The sequence below is a fragment of the Dipteris shenzhenensis genome, chromosome 15, assembly GCF_047967505.1.
Source record: "Dipteris shenzhenensis isolate YYH24624 ecotype China chromosome 15, Dip_SZ_1.0, whole genome shotgun sequence".
NCBI classification, from domain to species: domain Eukaryota; kingdom Viridiplantae; phylum Streptophyta; class Polypodiopsida; order Gleicheniales; family Dipteridaceae; genus Dipteris; species Dipteris shenzhenensis.
The window spans coordinates 49,542,871-49,559,371 of NC_141610.1; the positions used below are offsets into that span (position 1 = coordinate 49,542,871).

Consider the following 16,501-nt stretch of genomic DNA (forward strand, 5'->3'; position numbering starts at 1 on the left):
CTCTCTCTCTCTCTCGCTTGAGTGGCCTTTGAGGAGGGTTTCATTGACCTGCCGGGGTACACTCAAATCCACCTACCACACTCGCTCAGGATTGTCATTGGGCAGCTCCATGTTTCATCACACCGGCTCCGTATCGAGAGTTGACAAGCGGAGGGGAACCCTAGGGAGAGTTGTATCTGCACGCTATTGTGAGATCGAGTCAGAGGAGCACTTCGCCTTCCGTTGCCTAGTCTACTACGAGATCCACGGACGATACCACTGCCTCTTCAGGGACGGGTTTGGGCCCCTTTCCAGACTTCTTTCATAGCCAGACGAGAGGTGCCTCGCCAGGCGATCTGATATAGAGAGTGTCTCATCAAATCGCAAAGACAAGAGCGGGAGGCCTTACCAGACTCATCTCAGAGTGTGACCATGGAGTTCTTCCAGGCAGAGCATATTGCCCCCGTAATCACAGATAGCAGACGAGGTAGAGACCTCGAGACCAAGACGTGGTACATTCGACAGAGGACAGATGCTCAGATCACACTAGCTGACATAACGTCTATGTTCAGACTTGGGCTTTTTGCCTGTACAGCCCAGCCCGTGCTACACCTCTAAAAATAAGAATTTAGTGTCTCATACATTTGCACCTCTTACTCCTCTTACCACGTTGCCATGTATGTTAAATACATATATTTTTAATTTGTAAACACAAACGATGTAATTGACAGGCAGACTTATGAATAATAAATAGATGGATACATTTTTGTGCTCATCTTGGGGATTGCTTGGGCAAAGACTAGGCTGAAAAGTTGTTCAGGTGCAAGGGTCTAAAAATAGACATCGCAGATCGGATGTTTTACCTGTCCTTTTTTCGCATGGTAGTGCCTTGCATGCACACACGTGCATATACACGTACATGAATGCATGCATGCAAGGTCGCAGTGGAGTTGCAGGAATTTATATGGCATGTTGCAAAAGATTATATGCACAATGTACATGAAGTTAAAAGGTAGCTCGATCAGACTGTTGTATCTAAATTCTGGGCCATATTTCCCTCTGACCCTTTCTCAGTTTTCATTAAAATCGTGTAACTGAAACAGTACTCTGTAATTTCCCCCCAAGGATTGTGGTCTGATTAAAGGTTTACGATTTTGACTTTATCCCTACAGGGAGAAGGATATTGACATATCGTTTGCTCAAGATGCAATAGACGAGTACAAGGTATATATGCACTCTCTGTCTGCTATCAGAGGGTTGCCTTTTCTTATGCTGTGATCTCTTTAGTTGCAAACAGTGATGTGCTTCCCCTCACTTGTACACTATCTGGATGCCCAGTGGCTAAATATGAATGAAATAGATCTTGATGTGCTACTTTGATATCTTAATTCTTGATAAGGATTTGAAAATTTCTCCTATTGTGGTTTGTAATATTTACAGGCCCGTGAAGTTGCAATGAGTGTTCAGGGGAAGTTGGTAGATTCTCAAAGGAAAAAAGGGAAAGGTATTTTCTCTTTTTTTAATGCGCCATGTATTGACTGTTAATCTTATGCCATTACATTGAAGCTGATAAGTGTGTGCAGCAACTTTGCGGAAGTTTGAGGAGCAACCTGAGTGGTTGAAAGGTGGCAAATTGCGAGATTATCAACTTGAAGGATTAAACTTTCTGATGAACAGGTCTTTTGTGTCCCCCATGTTATGCCTCTTATTAGGGATTTCAGGCCTTAAGCTTGTAGTCCCCAAAATAGGAGCCTTTTTGTCTTTGTAATCTGTGCTTAATATCTACTGTTTGCTTGGGATGTACCAGCTGGAAAAATGATACCAATGTGATACTTGCTGATGAAATGGGGCTTGGAAAAACTGTCCAGTCAGTTTCGATGCTTGGGTTTCTGCAGGTAATTAATAAAATTGTCGTTTGATTAACTTGATTTTGCTATTTATGTGGGTTTTTCACAGTGAAATTATGCTCTGAAATGTTTAAGAGAGAATTTTGTAAAGAAGAATGAATCTCTGGGATGGAATGTTGGTTTCTCTGACTCCTGAGATTAATTTTGTGTGTAAGATTCTGTCTTACAGTCTTCAAGAAAGAGTATTCTTGGAACGGAAAAGATTTAGTCCGTTTTCATATATACTGCCACAGGGCCCTGTGTCTGTATAGTAAGGCATTGGTTTAAGGTGTGGTTGCTCTGATTGGCTTGAGTTCACGGGACGTCTGTTGGTTTTACAATCAATATTTGGAGTTGCATGGATTTGAAATGCCGTGCTTTTTTAGGTGGTAGTTTTATTATTTGGGGATTTTCATAGTTCTTTCTTTTTTGCAATTGGATACAGCTTCAGGAATGACAGGGACCTGATATCAAAGTTATTGTATTGCAGAATGCCCAACAAATTCCTGGTCCTTTTCTTGTAGTTGTTCCCCTCTCCACTATCACTAATTGGGCAAAAGAGTTTCGAAAATGGCTGCCAGACATGAATGTTGTGGTGTACGTTGGCAATCGTGCCAGTCGTGAGGTATTTATGGGAGGTAGTCACTGGTATATCGTATATTTGGAACATTATGCAGAATGTAGAACTATGTTTTAAGTACTGTGCACAGCTGGCCTTCTCTGCACTTGTAGATCTTACTGGAAAATTGGTATACGCGCTTACTCCACAGAAATACTATTACTGATGGTAGTTATTTGCTTGAAATTCGCCTGATTCTCTATAGAACATGTTTCACTCTTGGTCTGTATATTTGCATAAATGAGACTGTTCTTCTTGAATTACTATGGCTCAGGCCATTGAGTTTGCAGACTCTTTCTTGCCTCTATGTGTGACAATGATGACCATTCATTAAATGCATGCATTTCTGTAAATATTGGGTTTATGGTTTGTATATGACTTTCATGCATACTGTTGCCAATAACATGCTTAACATGATTGAGCAGGTATGCCAGAATTTTGAGTTTTATACACAGAAGAAAAGCGGCCGCCCAATCAAGTTAAATGCTTTATTGACTACATATGAGGTCGTATTGAAAGACAAAATTGTTTTGTCGAAGATAAAGTGGATCTATTTGATGGTTGATGAGGCACATCGGTTGAAAAATAGTGAAGCATCTCTCTACACAACACTGTCTGTAAGTCATGTGCTTCGAGGGTCGTTTTTTCTTTCAATTTGTTGAAAATGTGATGATAAGGATTTTTCTCTAAAAGTTGCTATACAGAGTGACTTTTTTTTGTGTGTCTTCGAGCTTACCCGATGAATGATGCAGGAGTTCAGCACAAAAAACAAACTTCTTATCACTGGCACACCTTTGCAGAACAGCGTCGAGGAACTTTGGTTAGTCTTTTTCCCGTTGAGATGATTGAGACTCTATTGATCTTATGCAAATTTATTTATGTTGTCCTTTTTTTTCCAAGGAACTTGATTGTACTCTTTGGAGGCTGATTCCTTATTTTTCCCATTTAGGGCTCTCTTGCATTTTCTTGATACTGAAAAGTTCAAGAACAGGGATGAGTTTGTCGAAAGATATAAAAATCTGAATTCTTTCAATGAAGTTGAGGTAAGTATGAAAATATTCTGTAGCTGTTCTTTTGCAGCAAAAGGTGTTGACTTACATAATGAGCCTTCCATTAATTCTGTGCTGGTGTTGATTGGGATGTATGTAAAAGGAGTTTGAAGGTTTCTGAGCACCAGTTTTCTGCTTTTGGCAGCTTGCAAACTTGCATAAGGAGCTCCGCCCCCATCTTTTGCGAAGGGTTATCAAGGATGTAGAAAAATCCTTACCTCCAAAGATAGAGCGTATTCTGCGTGTTGAAATGTCCCCTCTGCAAAAACAGTTAAGATCTTCAAACACTTGAACTGCGGTTAATATGTATGCCTGTTTCATGACTTTGATATGTCTGGAAAACACTGTACTTTGGTGATGAAGGCAGAGGAGGTGATCTTGTTAAGTTATTGTTTTGGTTTTTTTTAACTTTTTTGGGCAGTGTTTAAAATAGGCATGAACTTCAAATTTGCACTGCTTTTTATGCCTTCTGTTGCATAGAGGAAGTTGTGCATTAAATGGGGCACTGTTGTCTTATGAAGGTATTATAAATGGATCCTTGAGAGAAATTTCCAAGACCTGAACAAAGGTGTCCGTGGAAACCAGGTGTGTGTTCTTGACTCGACATTTCTAATGGCAGACGTAATGCAATGTAGTCATGTCGATTTTATGCATGGGTGCACATTTCAACTTTCACAAAATATACGGTTGTATCTTGCCGGATTGGCTGACTTGCTTTTATAATCTTTGCTTTTGAATGATGAGTCTAGTCATGTCTCAGCAGTTCTTCAATCTGTGTGGAATTCTTATGAGATGACATTCTTGGTCAATAGAGGCAGAGAGTTTAGTTTTGCCAAAGCCTATGCTGTAGTCGGTTCTTGAAAAACATTAGGAGTAGCTCAATCATGGCATTTTATTATCAGGTTGAGTGATAAATTTCCCAGCAATCAGCCATGCATGTCGTAATATCGACATGTGAGGCCTGCATGCTAGGAAACGGTCGTTGGTAGTGATAAACTGGGTTGGAGTCTCAATCCCATACTGTCATGAGAATACGTGTTCTGCTTCTAGAGGATGAGTTTGGGCAGGTTCCTGGATTCCATCTAGACAGGTTCCATGGGGTGTGGCAGTGCTTGAAAAATCCATAAGCCATGTTTCCCCACATTTGGAATCTCTTGCTTGATGAAAGATGTTGATTTTCTCCATCTCGCTAGGGCATAAATCCATTAGAAGTGTAATCAGCTGGATTGGTCATCTTCATTATGCTGCCACATATAATCATAGTACAGTAGATTATGGAACAGTTCCTATCTATCAAGCAAAGAATTAGAGAGAACATTGGCCTCCCTCTGACACCCATAGAGCAAAAAACAAAGTGAACTTAAGGTTTTAAATGTGTGATAATTAATAGAATGAATCTGAAGGAATTGGACTGATAAGGCCATAATTCTTTACACCATGTTTGTTTATAGCATGGTCTACACCCACTGTTGGGTGTTGATGATGTCAGTGGGTATGTCACAGTAGCTAGTCCTGCTATGCGTGATGGAGTTTATTGTTTTCGACCTTATGGGTGACTGTCATGCGTGAAACTGCGCTGTTTGTTGTATTTTCAGAGAATGAGTTTGGGCATGTTCCTCGATTCATCTAGATATATGCTTCTGCTGTATTAGTGGAAGCGCAAGGGGTTTTTGGGAACTTTGCTATGTGTATAACACAATATTTTCTGCATTTTGGCTGCTCATGCCACAAGGGTTTACTTTCTTTAAAAATAAAATAGAGTGGTACATCTTGCAGGTTTCTCTCTTAAACATTGTTGTTGAGCTGAAGAAATGTTGCAACCACCCTTTCCTTTTTGAAAGTGCTGATCATGGTTATGGAGGGGATGCAACAATGAATGACCATAGCAAGGTCCAGCGCTTGGTGCTAAGCAGTGGAAAATTAGTGATACTTGACAAGCTACTGTCAAGGCTCAGGGAAACTGGACATCGCGTGCTTATCTTCTCACAGGTTATCTCTCTTGTAACAATCTTGAGGTGTGAATATTGTTGCGAATTCTGAGTGCAACTTTTTCAAGGTTTTATTTTTTGTGAATGGATGCTCTGCTATGAAATCTTTTGCGCGATCTCACTAGATATCTTGTTGTAATTCAGATGGTTAAAATGCTGGATATTTTAGCCGATTATTTGAGCCTGAGAGGCTTTCAGTTTCAACGACTGGATGGCAGTACGCGGGCAGATTTGCGGCATCAAGCAATGGAACATTTTAATGCACCTGGAAGTGACGATTTCTGCTTTCTTCTGTCAACCAGGGCTGGTGGCTTGGGGATAAATCTCGCAACGGCTGATACTGTTATAATCTTTGATTCTGACTGGAATCCCCAGAATGACTTGCAGGTAAGTGTGATAGACTTTCCACCAATCCTTGGTGTGAGGTTTTGAGTGGCTCCAAATGACAGGTTTAGGTCTGCATGTTTTACTTACATATTCACCCGGTGGCCCTTTACTTTCTGTTGCATATCCTCTCCTATGATTGCCCGCCTGTCCGGGTTCTGTTTGTCCTTTGCCCAGATTTGTTTTCATGCTTTGCTGCTGGATGTTAAGGCAGTTAGATCAGAGAGTTTTTAAGTGCTTAGGTCAAGCGAGTAGCTGTGTGAATCATGTATAGTCTCGATTCATGAAGAATGTCTAGTATCAGGACCTTGAAGATCATGTCTTGTATATTCTTTTCCCCTAGGTGTGCTATGCTCAGATTTGGAAATTTGATATAAAAGTTCTGCTCATTTGCCCAATTTGATGGTTTCTTATATAGGCAATGAGCCGAGCTCATCGAATAGGTCAGCAAGAAGTAGTCAATATCTACAGGTTTGTGACGAGCAAGAGTGTTGAAGAAGACATACTCGAGCGTGCTAAGAAAAAGATGGTGAGAAACTCTGAATGATGGACAGTTGGAAGATTTACCGTGTAACCTGTGTAAAATTTTGAACTTTGCTTGAAGAATAACAGAGAAGCAAAGGGTGATTTCAATTTCCACCTAAAGACTCGAGATTGAATCTTTTGTGCAGGTTCTTGACCATTTGGTGATCCAGAAGTTGAATGCTCAAGGGAGATTAGAGAAAAAAGAGACTAAGAAGGGGACATCGTTGTTTGACAAGGTATGCAGACTGCAGGAGTTTTGATTAGTTCCTTGTGTAGCAAATTTGTATATTTACTGGTGTATACCTTTATTCTGATCTGTTGAATGCTTACTGAATTTTGATAAGTCAATCCATTGAGTGTTTGCCAGTACCACATGAGCAGTGCTATGAAAACATGTGCAATTAGCCCACTTCACTCCATTAACCCTGGACAGATTTTTGTTAGTTGAGTACACAGCCTCAAAGCTAATTAGGTAGACCATTATTTCCCTACCGTAGATTTCCCAGGTTTGGCAACTCTGTACGAGGAGGTGAATGCGGTGGTCTTGTGCTTGTAACTTGCAAAGGACTAGCAGCTGAGGGAAGGATAGTAAATTGTAAAATATAAAGTCTTGCAGATGGTTATGGTCTCTCTAGGCTCTGCTTCACCATTTCACTCCTCAGTTGCAGAGATGGAGGATAGAGCATGTTCTTATGAGGGCTTCCTTGTATATTATGAGAACAAATTGAAGGCGTCTCTTGATATGGTGCATGCATTGGATGCGACCTCTAGAATAAAGGAAGAAACACTTGTAGATAGTAGGGGAGGCATATCAACTCATGGTGTACCTGGTTCTTGAGCGCAAAAGGAGGCTACACACGGTGATTTTGAATTTCTTTTGGATGATGGGTTTCTTGAAGGATTTACTTGGATGATGCAACCAAGCATGAAAGTGGCTATGTTCAGGCAGAATTACAAAGGATTCTGGTTTTTGAATGGATTGTGCTCAAGAAATATATGCAGAAAAGCCGCTTTAAAAGGAGGAGGCTGTTCAACATACAGGCTTTTACATAGATCCGAGGGCACAAAAAGAGAAGCCTTTCAAGTTTGCACAGCTGCTTGGGGGGGGGATTTCCATGGCCATATGGGGTCTTAAGTGGGTTTTTGTGACACTGGTGCGGGAGGCCCTTCCTGTTTTGTTGTGGGCCGCGCGGGGGGGGGGGTGGGGGGCTCCCTTAGACCCACACCTCCGTGGACCGTAATTAGAAGTGTGTTTGGTGGGTATCTTCCCATGGGAGGAAAGGGGAAGGGGTTGGGGGGGGGGGTGGTTAAGTGGTTGGAGAGTTAAGATCTGGTGTAAATAGGAAAAAGAAGCGATGAGTGAATAAGTGGCAGGGGAGTGTCCTAGAGAGAGGAGGAAGGCTGGAGGAAAGAGAAGGAACGGGGGAATCGTACAAGGGGAGTGACTGGTTTTTGGGGAGGAGGAAATGAAGATAGTGTGGAGATGGGTGTTAGCTCCGTCTCTCCTTCACCCCTCGCTGTTTTATGATTACATTTCTGCGTTGATTTAAAAGCCATCCACACGCGCGCGCGCACACACACACACACACTCTCTCTCTCTCTCTCTGTGTACTTGTGATATTGTATTGCTCAGGTCCCATAGGCCGGTTTTGGTCTTCAGAGGACGATAATATATTCTTCTTCTTCTTCTTCTTCTCTCTCTTAAAACTGTCATTAAAAAGTAAGTACATTCATAGCTGTCTCAAAGAGAAACAGCTACTACTCAAAGTAGAATAAGATCAAAAGGACAGCAAAAAGTACTCCAGTAAGGAGCAGGTAATACAACCAAAATAAAAACAGTGAAAGAACACATCCAGCTGGTCGGAAGGAAGACCAACCTCGAAATGCACATCCTGAGAGAGCGATGCAGCGGTGGAAGAAGTGATAAATATCCACAAGAGTGTCCATGCATCATGCATGTAAGTATTATGTGCATGATATAAAGGCCACAGTGCCCAATAACTACACCAACTGAAGAACTGAACATAGTCTGACGTAGAGGCATATCTCCCAAACAACCAGAACTGCCAGCTGAAAGAGATGCTAGGAAAGTGAGCACGAAGTTAAGTCCCCAATCTAGAAAGAAAAGCATGAGCAACCGGGCAAGTCCAAAGCAAATGCGGAACTGTCTCCCTCAGATAAGAGCCAACTGGAAGTGCTCCCACCAAACAGCGCCATAAGAAAAGTCTCTGATTGAGAGGGAGCTTACTGTTCCAAATACGTGCAAGACAAACCTTCCACCAAGGAAGAGGTTTGTCAAGATGCCCCTTGCGAGCTATTCCGTGAATGTGAATGTTCAGAATATTTAAACCCCCATGCATTTTCGGCAAACAAACATAATTGTACTTAAGAAGCCGGATCAGTTTTGGTGTGCCAAACACATTCCATAGCCCTCGAAATGAATTTCTCAATATTTGTAAAAGACCACGGAATTAAAGGCAAGTGAAACTGAACATATGCCATAATGATGGACTGCACTATCCGAAGACGAACAGCCATGTGGACAGTTTCCGAGAGAGAGAGAGAGAGAGAGAGAGAGAGACACACACACACACACACACACACACACACACACACACACACGTGTGAGTGTGTGGATTTCACCCAAAAAAAAAGTGTGTGTTTGTGTGGGTGTGTACATGGATTTGACAAAAAAAATGTGTGTGTGTGGGGAGGGGGGGGGATGACACCAAAGCAACAAACAAGTCAAGACCACATGAGTTCCAGAAAGAGTACGAAAGGAAAGACCTGGCGAAAGTGGGCTCTGAAGCTCCCAGTTGTTATTTTTGATTTTACTTTTGATGATCCTATGCATACCCAAAGCTGCAATCCAAAATGAAAAGATATGCTTGCAACATAGCATGGAGCTTTCAAATAAGTAAAATAATTAGGAGATGCCTTTTGATTGGGACCAGGAATTTATAGTACTTGGTGTGCAGTCTCTCTCTGTCTGTCAATTTCCATTGGTCTGCAATACTAAATCAATTTAGGCATTCTCACTTTAACAAGGAAACTAAAAAATGCCTCAGAGTAGACCTGTTGAGGTTGGCTTGACCTTCCCGGAGCTTCTCACATGCATAAACACAGCATTTCTTTGAATCTTTATGTTTTTCTGGTCCAAGAAAATAATGGGCATTTTTGTCATATTTTATCTGTACAGAATGAGCTTGCCGCAATTTTGCGTTTCGGTGCGGAAGAACTATTTAAAAATGAAAAGAATGAGGAGGAGGCAAAGAGCAAATTAGAGAACATGGACATTGATGAGATTCTTGCAAGAGCTGAGAAAGTGGAGTCCAAAGGTGGTGATGAAGAGGAAGAAGCAAAAGAATTGCTCAGTGCTTTCAAGGTATGCTTTTTACGTTTTTGATATACTTGGTCAGAACAATGCATATGTAGCTTTCTGTTTGTATGGAAGCAGAATAGATTTTGTACATAAGGGTTTTGGATTGGCAGGGAATGTTTTATTAACCTAATTGGAAAGGACTTATATTTTATTAAAGAAGTTGTGCTTGGGAAAAGATATATAATACTTGTCATAGACCGTTAGCATCTCAGAAAAACATGCTCGTGCTTAGTTGTACTATGATTAGTTCTGAACGTTTGTGCCTACTTTGCTCTGGAGATTGCTCTTATGATATGTATGGCGGTTTAATCGTTTGCAACATGGCGAAGAGATATCTATTTTCATTCTCTCTTTAAATACGTATCTTTTTATGAATGAGCGGTTGGTGTGAGTAGGTGCAGGCATGGAAAAACAACTGGTCTGTTGTATAAGTTTCTGCCTATGCTGCTGAAGCAAAACATAATTTGGGTTGACATTCCTTTGTCTTAAATACCGAAAGTACATTTTTGTCTAAAATAAAAGAGTTAGTTTGAAATGGCCGTACAAAAGGGACTGACTGGTCAAACCTAGGCAGGGTCAATCCATGCCTTGAGCAATTCCAGAAATGCTGAGTGACGAGAGATCTTATGCCATCTTGATTTTGTTTCTTTGACAAAGTATGAATGAGAAGTTCTGTTAGTACCTTGAAAACTAATCTGAAATTATGTGATAACTTGGACTGCTTGCATGTATGTAGGTTGCCAATTTCAGCAATACAGAAGACGATGCGACATTTTGGAGTCGTCTAATTCAACCTGAGGCAATTTCACCAGCAGACGTAAGTGAATTTCACTGTAGCAGAATAATATTAAGGTAGATGAAAATTTGTCCTTGTCATTTTTATGGCAGGCTGTCACCATCTTTCCTTTCCCTTAATCTTTAATGCCTTGTGCACAATGCCCGGCCCCCTCTCGTTGAACCCATCATTGAGGGTGGAGCAACTGATGATGACCATATGGCAAGTTTTGCCAGTGGTAAGTGTGAATTTGCATATTTCTAGTGAGGTAGGTAGTGAGAATGAATTGGTTCATCACTCATAAAGAATAATGGATTGCAGTCATGCACAAAAGACTCATGATCATCACATGTCTAGCATCTCAAATGTATATGATGTGTTTAATCTTGTGATTGTGCTGTTGGGAGAGAACTTTGATTGGAAAAGCACTACCCTGGATTCAATGTGATGTCTTCTTTGAGTTCTGTGTTAACAGAACTATGATGTATTCATGTCTTAGGCCATAGGAATTCTCTTTGTTACAGTGCCATGCTATTTTCTGAGCAAGATAATGTACATGTGGGCTTCATGCCTGTTGTTTTAGATCAAGTTACGGATTCAAATGTGGACCTTGATTGGAGGAATACCTCCTTCATGTATGATTTCTGTGCCATTTTGAATGAGATGGTATTCTTTCGTTCTTGCTTATCTTGGTGGTGATTTTGTGTGCATGTTCCTTCTACTGTCCAGTGAAGAAGGTACTGATTATATATTGTGGTTTCATGTTGTGATGATCGTAAGCATCAGTAGTAAGAGAACTTTTGACACATCTGATATTCTGGACTAGCAGGAATCTCTTGCACCTCGTGCAGCAAGGAACCTTAAGAGTTATGCAGAAGGTCGTCATTCAGAAAGACCTTCCAAGAGGAGAAAGGGAGTTGGAGATGGGAAAGAACGTGTGGCAAAACGCTCCGCTAAAGCGTCAGAAGGAATTCCTGTACCTGCTCCTAAGCTAGAGGGGGCAAATGCCCGTGTGTCGGAATGGCAAGGTGTTAGCCTTTCAAAGAAGGATGCAAATGCATTCGTTAGAGCTGTAAGTTCTCATTGCATAAATGCTTTCATGTTTTGTAAGTTTTCATTGCCTCTTTTTTTGCCTGTATGTTTGAACCGTTACCTGCACACCCCCTCCTTGTTCCTCTTCCTTTATCATAGCCCACACAAAGGCTTAGTAGCACCATCAAAATTTGTGAGACAATGCATGAAATGCCAGATGGGGAATCTAGCTGTTTGTCCTATCACTCAGAACAATGAGAACCAATACAAATCACTCCGGAGTGCCGACAGAAACTCAGTAGGAAGACTTTGTATAATGGGATGCTCAAGTATGTGTGGGTGTGTGGATTTGTATGTGTGAGAGCATATGTTTATACTATGGTCTACACCCACGGTTGGGCGCTGATGATGTCAGTGGGGATGCCATAGTAGCTAGTCCTTGCTATGCGTGATGGAGTTTATGGTTTTCAACCTTATGAGTGACTATCATGAGATTGAAACTGCAATATGTTGTGTTTTAGAGGATGAGTTTGGGCATGTTCTTGGACTCATCTAGGTATATGAACTTGAGGTGCGCCCTCGGCTGATATCACATCTGCAGGATTTAGCCGAGAGTACGTGGCTGCCTCTTTACTTGTATATAAAGGATCAGAGAATGCAGCACTGCTGTTGCCTTTGTGTGTGTGTAAGAGAGAGAGAGAGAGAGAGAGAGAGAGAGAGAGAGAGAGAGGCCTCATGGGCTACGAGGAAAATAACACAACAAAAGATAGTAACTACTACATCTATGAGTGTTAGAGAGTCGAGGAATGCACGTGGCATCTCAGCTCCAGATTATTATAACACACATCTATGTTCTAGTCCTATAATAAAAGTGGCCTTCAGTACATGAGTGTAAGACTATGTCTCTTTGAGTTTAGATTCGAATTCCCTGATTAATGCTTGTTCATCCTGCACATTTTCCCGCTTTAAAGTGCATCCTTCACGCAGTGAGCTCAATATTCCTTTGTTTGAGCTGTGTCGGAGTGAGCTCCTTAGATATCCATACCCTTGTACCCTTCAGCGTATTTGTTTTTCTGAGAATCTTAACTCTTCATGCCCTTTTCTCTGAAACAAAACCTGCACTTGTGTTCCCTTTTGAATGATACAACTGATATCATTTTCATCCCATTCAACTTGTGGTATTTCCTATCTCCTTCTTGAAGGCATGTGATTTTTTCATCTTTTGTGTACCCCTGCTTGTCATTAATGCAGCTGCCCAATGCGTAGGATCCTCTTATTCTGTACTATGGCTTTCTGCTCTTTACTTCAGCATAAATATCTACTTTATTAATTTTGTTTTTTGCCTCAATGTCCACCACCTGTTTGGCCGGAGGGAGGGGAGGGGGGGCCTTTGGAGACCCACCTACGGTACAAACTAGGAAACTGAAAACAACGAAAAGTGAGGAAACCACATCGATAGCACTTGTTTCACTAGCTTCAAAACTTCCAATGAATCCTTTTTAAGCTTCCTGATTTTACCAACATTTGCCAATTTGCTTGGGATTCAAATTCAAAAGATTGTAGAGGGTAGGAGGCTGCAAGTCACCTTCTGATCATACAGGAGCATGGGACAGTGTCGAAGGCCTTCCGAACGTCCACGGGAGACCTCGTGGGCCTATGGGACAAAGTGCACAGAAAAGCGAAGTCATACAAGCCTCAGTGGGCTGAAGCAAAGGGTACGCTAGGACCCTTGCTGAGTACTACTGAGTACTAGTCTATGCTAACAGTACTGAGAGAGAGGGAGGGAGGGAGGGAGGGAGATCCCATGGGTCCGACACTGTCATAACTCCTTCTCTTCCTTCCTACTTTGTCTCGTGCCATCCGTATAGCAGCCCATTTCCCTGCTTCCCTTGCTGCCATTACATGCACTATTCCTTCCCTCCAGTGTTCTTCCATTACATGCACTATTCCTTCCGTCCAGTGCTCTTGCTGCAGGAGAGTGAGGTCGTCATCCAAATAAATCCAGGTTCCTTTCAAGGTCGCCCTCATACTCATGAGGGTAGTCCCATCCCGAGAGAGAGAGAGAGAGAGAGAGAGAGAGAGAGAGAGAGAGAGAGAGAGAAGGGGGGGGGTTGACGATGATGATTGTGTTAACGTCCACTCGAAGATGACTTCAACCTATGGTCTCAAAAATAGCATTACAACAGCAACAACATATGCCAAATGATGTGTGAACAACCCTAGAGATTGCTAGTGTCTAGGATTACGAGTGGTGTGCGATGCTGTTGGGTCACTTGAAAAGTTATTTTCTAGTCTTCATGACCCAGGCGATGTAAGTGCTGATTAAGTCCAAGAAATGCACAAGCATAGCTTGCTGATAATAGCCTGAACGCCACCTCTGAATTAAAATGAAATTTAGAAAGATGTAGATGAGTAGCTACATCAAGAGGCTCGAATGTCTCAATGGGCATTTTGGGGAAGTCTGTCCGTTGCACCATAAGTCGATATGATGGGAGCTTGCTCTTCTCATGTTTTTTTTTCGCTCAGCATTTACAAACGGACCCTTTCCTCTTTTCTGTAGTGGTGCATATTGTTCTTCCAAATCAATGTGCAAATGGTGTAGTCTCTTCTTTTGAGGTTCTTCTTCAGCAGTATGGTTGCACACAGCCATTTCTTGAGGTTTGATTCGTCATCTCGTCTAGAAGCTAGCACATGATTTCAACACTCAATAATGTACAAGTTTCAGCTACTACAAGCAGCACATTGACCAAGCATATAAGCAAATATTGCTTGCTAAAAACGAAAAGATGATGCAGCCACTACCATGACAGCTGCTGACCAATAAATTAAAGGGATACTTATTACCTTCTATCTCCTTATTAAGGGGATAAATTATGGCTTCATCACTGCCATGTGTATTCCTTCCTTGTTTCAAAGGACAACACAACATAGAACACTCAGTAGATTTCATGGACCAATACAAATGAGTGCATCTACACATACATATTACCTCATTGACCAAAGCGCATACCATTTTCAGGTCTCATACATACATACATATAAGTATATGTATACGTACACGCAAGCACGCACGCAAACACCCTCACATACACGCGCGGCTGATATCTCCACCGTCATCACCACTAGTATGACTAGAAGGGTTTACATGCATGCATCTCCAACATTGGTAGTGTGACTAGAAGTGTTTACAGGCATGCATCTCCAACATTGGTAGCACCTAGAGCCCATAAGAGTGTCACGAGAAGGAGTTTACTAATAGATATAGGAGATAGCAATCGCCATAGCCAAGGATAACTGAGCTAGTTAGGCCACATGCCAATAGCACTACATCAAGGACCCCCTTGTCGAAAGCTCTGCTTTCTTTGATCCTCAATTTACATAAAGGGATGCATCCAAACGCAAATCAGTTGCATACATCTGAATTACAGTTCAGAATTTTTATTTATATGATGATGTTAGAAAGTGATGTCACACTTCAGCACATGAGCCTAAGCCTCAACCGTGTTGTACTTTGTACTTTGGTTTTCACTTTACCCAATGGCAAGTAGTTAGTCTCTCACTTTTACTGTTAGCTCAATGTATTGGATTTTATTGCATTTGCTGTTTTGGTCTTCTGAAATATACAAGATATGGCAAACAAATGACATATATCTAGACGAATTCAGGAACATGCCCAAACTCATCCTCTAAAAAAAAACACATATTGCAATTTCAATCTCATGATAGTCACTCATAAGATTTGAAAACCATAAACTCCATTACGCATAGCGGGGACTAGCTACTATGATATCTCCACTCACGTCATTATTGCCAAAAAGTGGGCGTAGACCATAGTATAAGCATATGCTCTCACACATACGAATCTACACACCCAGGAATACTTGAGCATCTATTTATACAAAGGTCTTTGTACCGACTTTCTGTTGGCACTCCGCAGAAGAACGATAGACTCAGGCATGAGAAAGGCTAGCATTAAAGAAGAAGACTAATAAAAAAGTATTCCACAATCGCTTCATTCAAGCTACACTTGATTGTGAAGACTAACTATTTCATTTTAGGCTCTCCCAAATGAGCATCCGACCCAAAAAATGCTTAGACAATCTATCTGATAGGGCAACGCACCACTTAAGATAGAATCTATCGCAATACCAACAAGCCACAACATGGACCAAAACTTGACAAGGTGAATTTTGCATGTCCGCTAATACCGCAAAAGCACATATCTAGAAACAAATGACATAGATTACAAGCACACAACACTCTGACAACCAAGCAAGTGGGCTGCTTCTACACAGAGAGTCCTAGAGTATGGAAACAAAAGAATCAATAAATGCACACTCGCTATTTATAGTGCTCAACTAGTGTATCACAAAGTATTTGATTGGCATGATGAACTGACTTTTCTAAGATGATTTGATTTTTGCACAACCAAAACATCTAAATGGCAGGAGCTTAGGCACTTTTTAAAAACAATTATAGAAGAATGGAGATTATAATGTGGTAGATCTAAAAGGTTGAGTCTCAAGTCTTGTCTAGTCTATATCGTCTACGTTTGTCTTAAGCTTCCTAGCCTAGGCTTGTCATGTGAAGTCTTGTGCACTTTACTCTTCTAAAGGATGAAATGCCCCCACTAGAGTCATGATGCATCTAATCGCTCTTATCCAAACTGTTGTATTTGAGTTTCAAATGAGAAGTTGGGCGTTGGATATTTTTTGTACTTGATGGGTCAGTATTCATTGCTCAATGTCCATACTACTTTTGTATTGCATGTGCTTCATCTTTTAGATTTGTTGTGAATCAACCTAGAACGCCCATGGATAAGAGAGGATGTACAGCTATATATTCAAGAATAAGGGTGGAGAACGAACCTCACACATTACTC

General features: G+C 41.3%; 1 protein-coding gene across 2 annotated transcripts in view; it reads left to right on the plus strand.

Annotated features, from left to right (window-relative positions):
* Nucleotides 1–16,501, plus strand: part of LOC147893931 (protein CHROMATIN REMODELING 5-like) — a 91,173-nt gene that overhangs the window by 33,746 nt on the left and 40,926 nt on the right. For both annotated transcript variants that reach the window (XM_087386480.1, XM_087386479.1), the window contains exons 9-25: nt 1,152–1,203; nt 1,420–1,483; nt 1,563–1,656; nt 1,787–1,874; nt 2,356–2,490; nt 2,910–3,101; nt 3,237–3,304; nt 3,434–3,527; nt 3,679–3,803; nt 4,055–4,118; nt 5,310–5,522; nt 5,666–5,908; nt 6,324–6,434; nt 6,577–6,666; nt 9,630–9,815; nt 10,549–10,629; nt 11,417–11,659. In XM_087386480.1, coding sequence (XP_087242606.1) covers nt 1,152–1,203; nt 1,420–1,483; nt 1,563–1,656; nt 1,787–1,874; nt 2,356–2,490; nt 2,910–3,101; nt 3,237–3,304; nt 3,434–3,527; nt 3,679–3,803; nt 4,055–4,118; nt 5,310–5,522; nt 5,666–5,908; nt 6,324–6,434; nt 6,577–6,666; nt 9,630–9,815; nt 10,549–10,629; nt 11,417–11,659 — 2,143 coding nt within the window. The remainder of the gene's footprint in view (nt 1–1,151; nt 1,204–1,419; nt 1,484–1,562; nt 1,657–1,786; nt 1,875–2,355; nt 2,491–2,909; nt 3,102–3,236; nt 3,305–3,433; nt 3,528–3,678; nt 3,804–4,054; nt 4,119–5,309; nt 5,523–5,665; nt 5,909–6,323; nt 6,435–6,576; nt 6,667–9,629; nt 9,816–10,548; nt 10,630–11,416; nt 11,660–16,501) is intronic.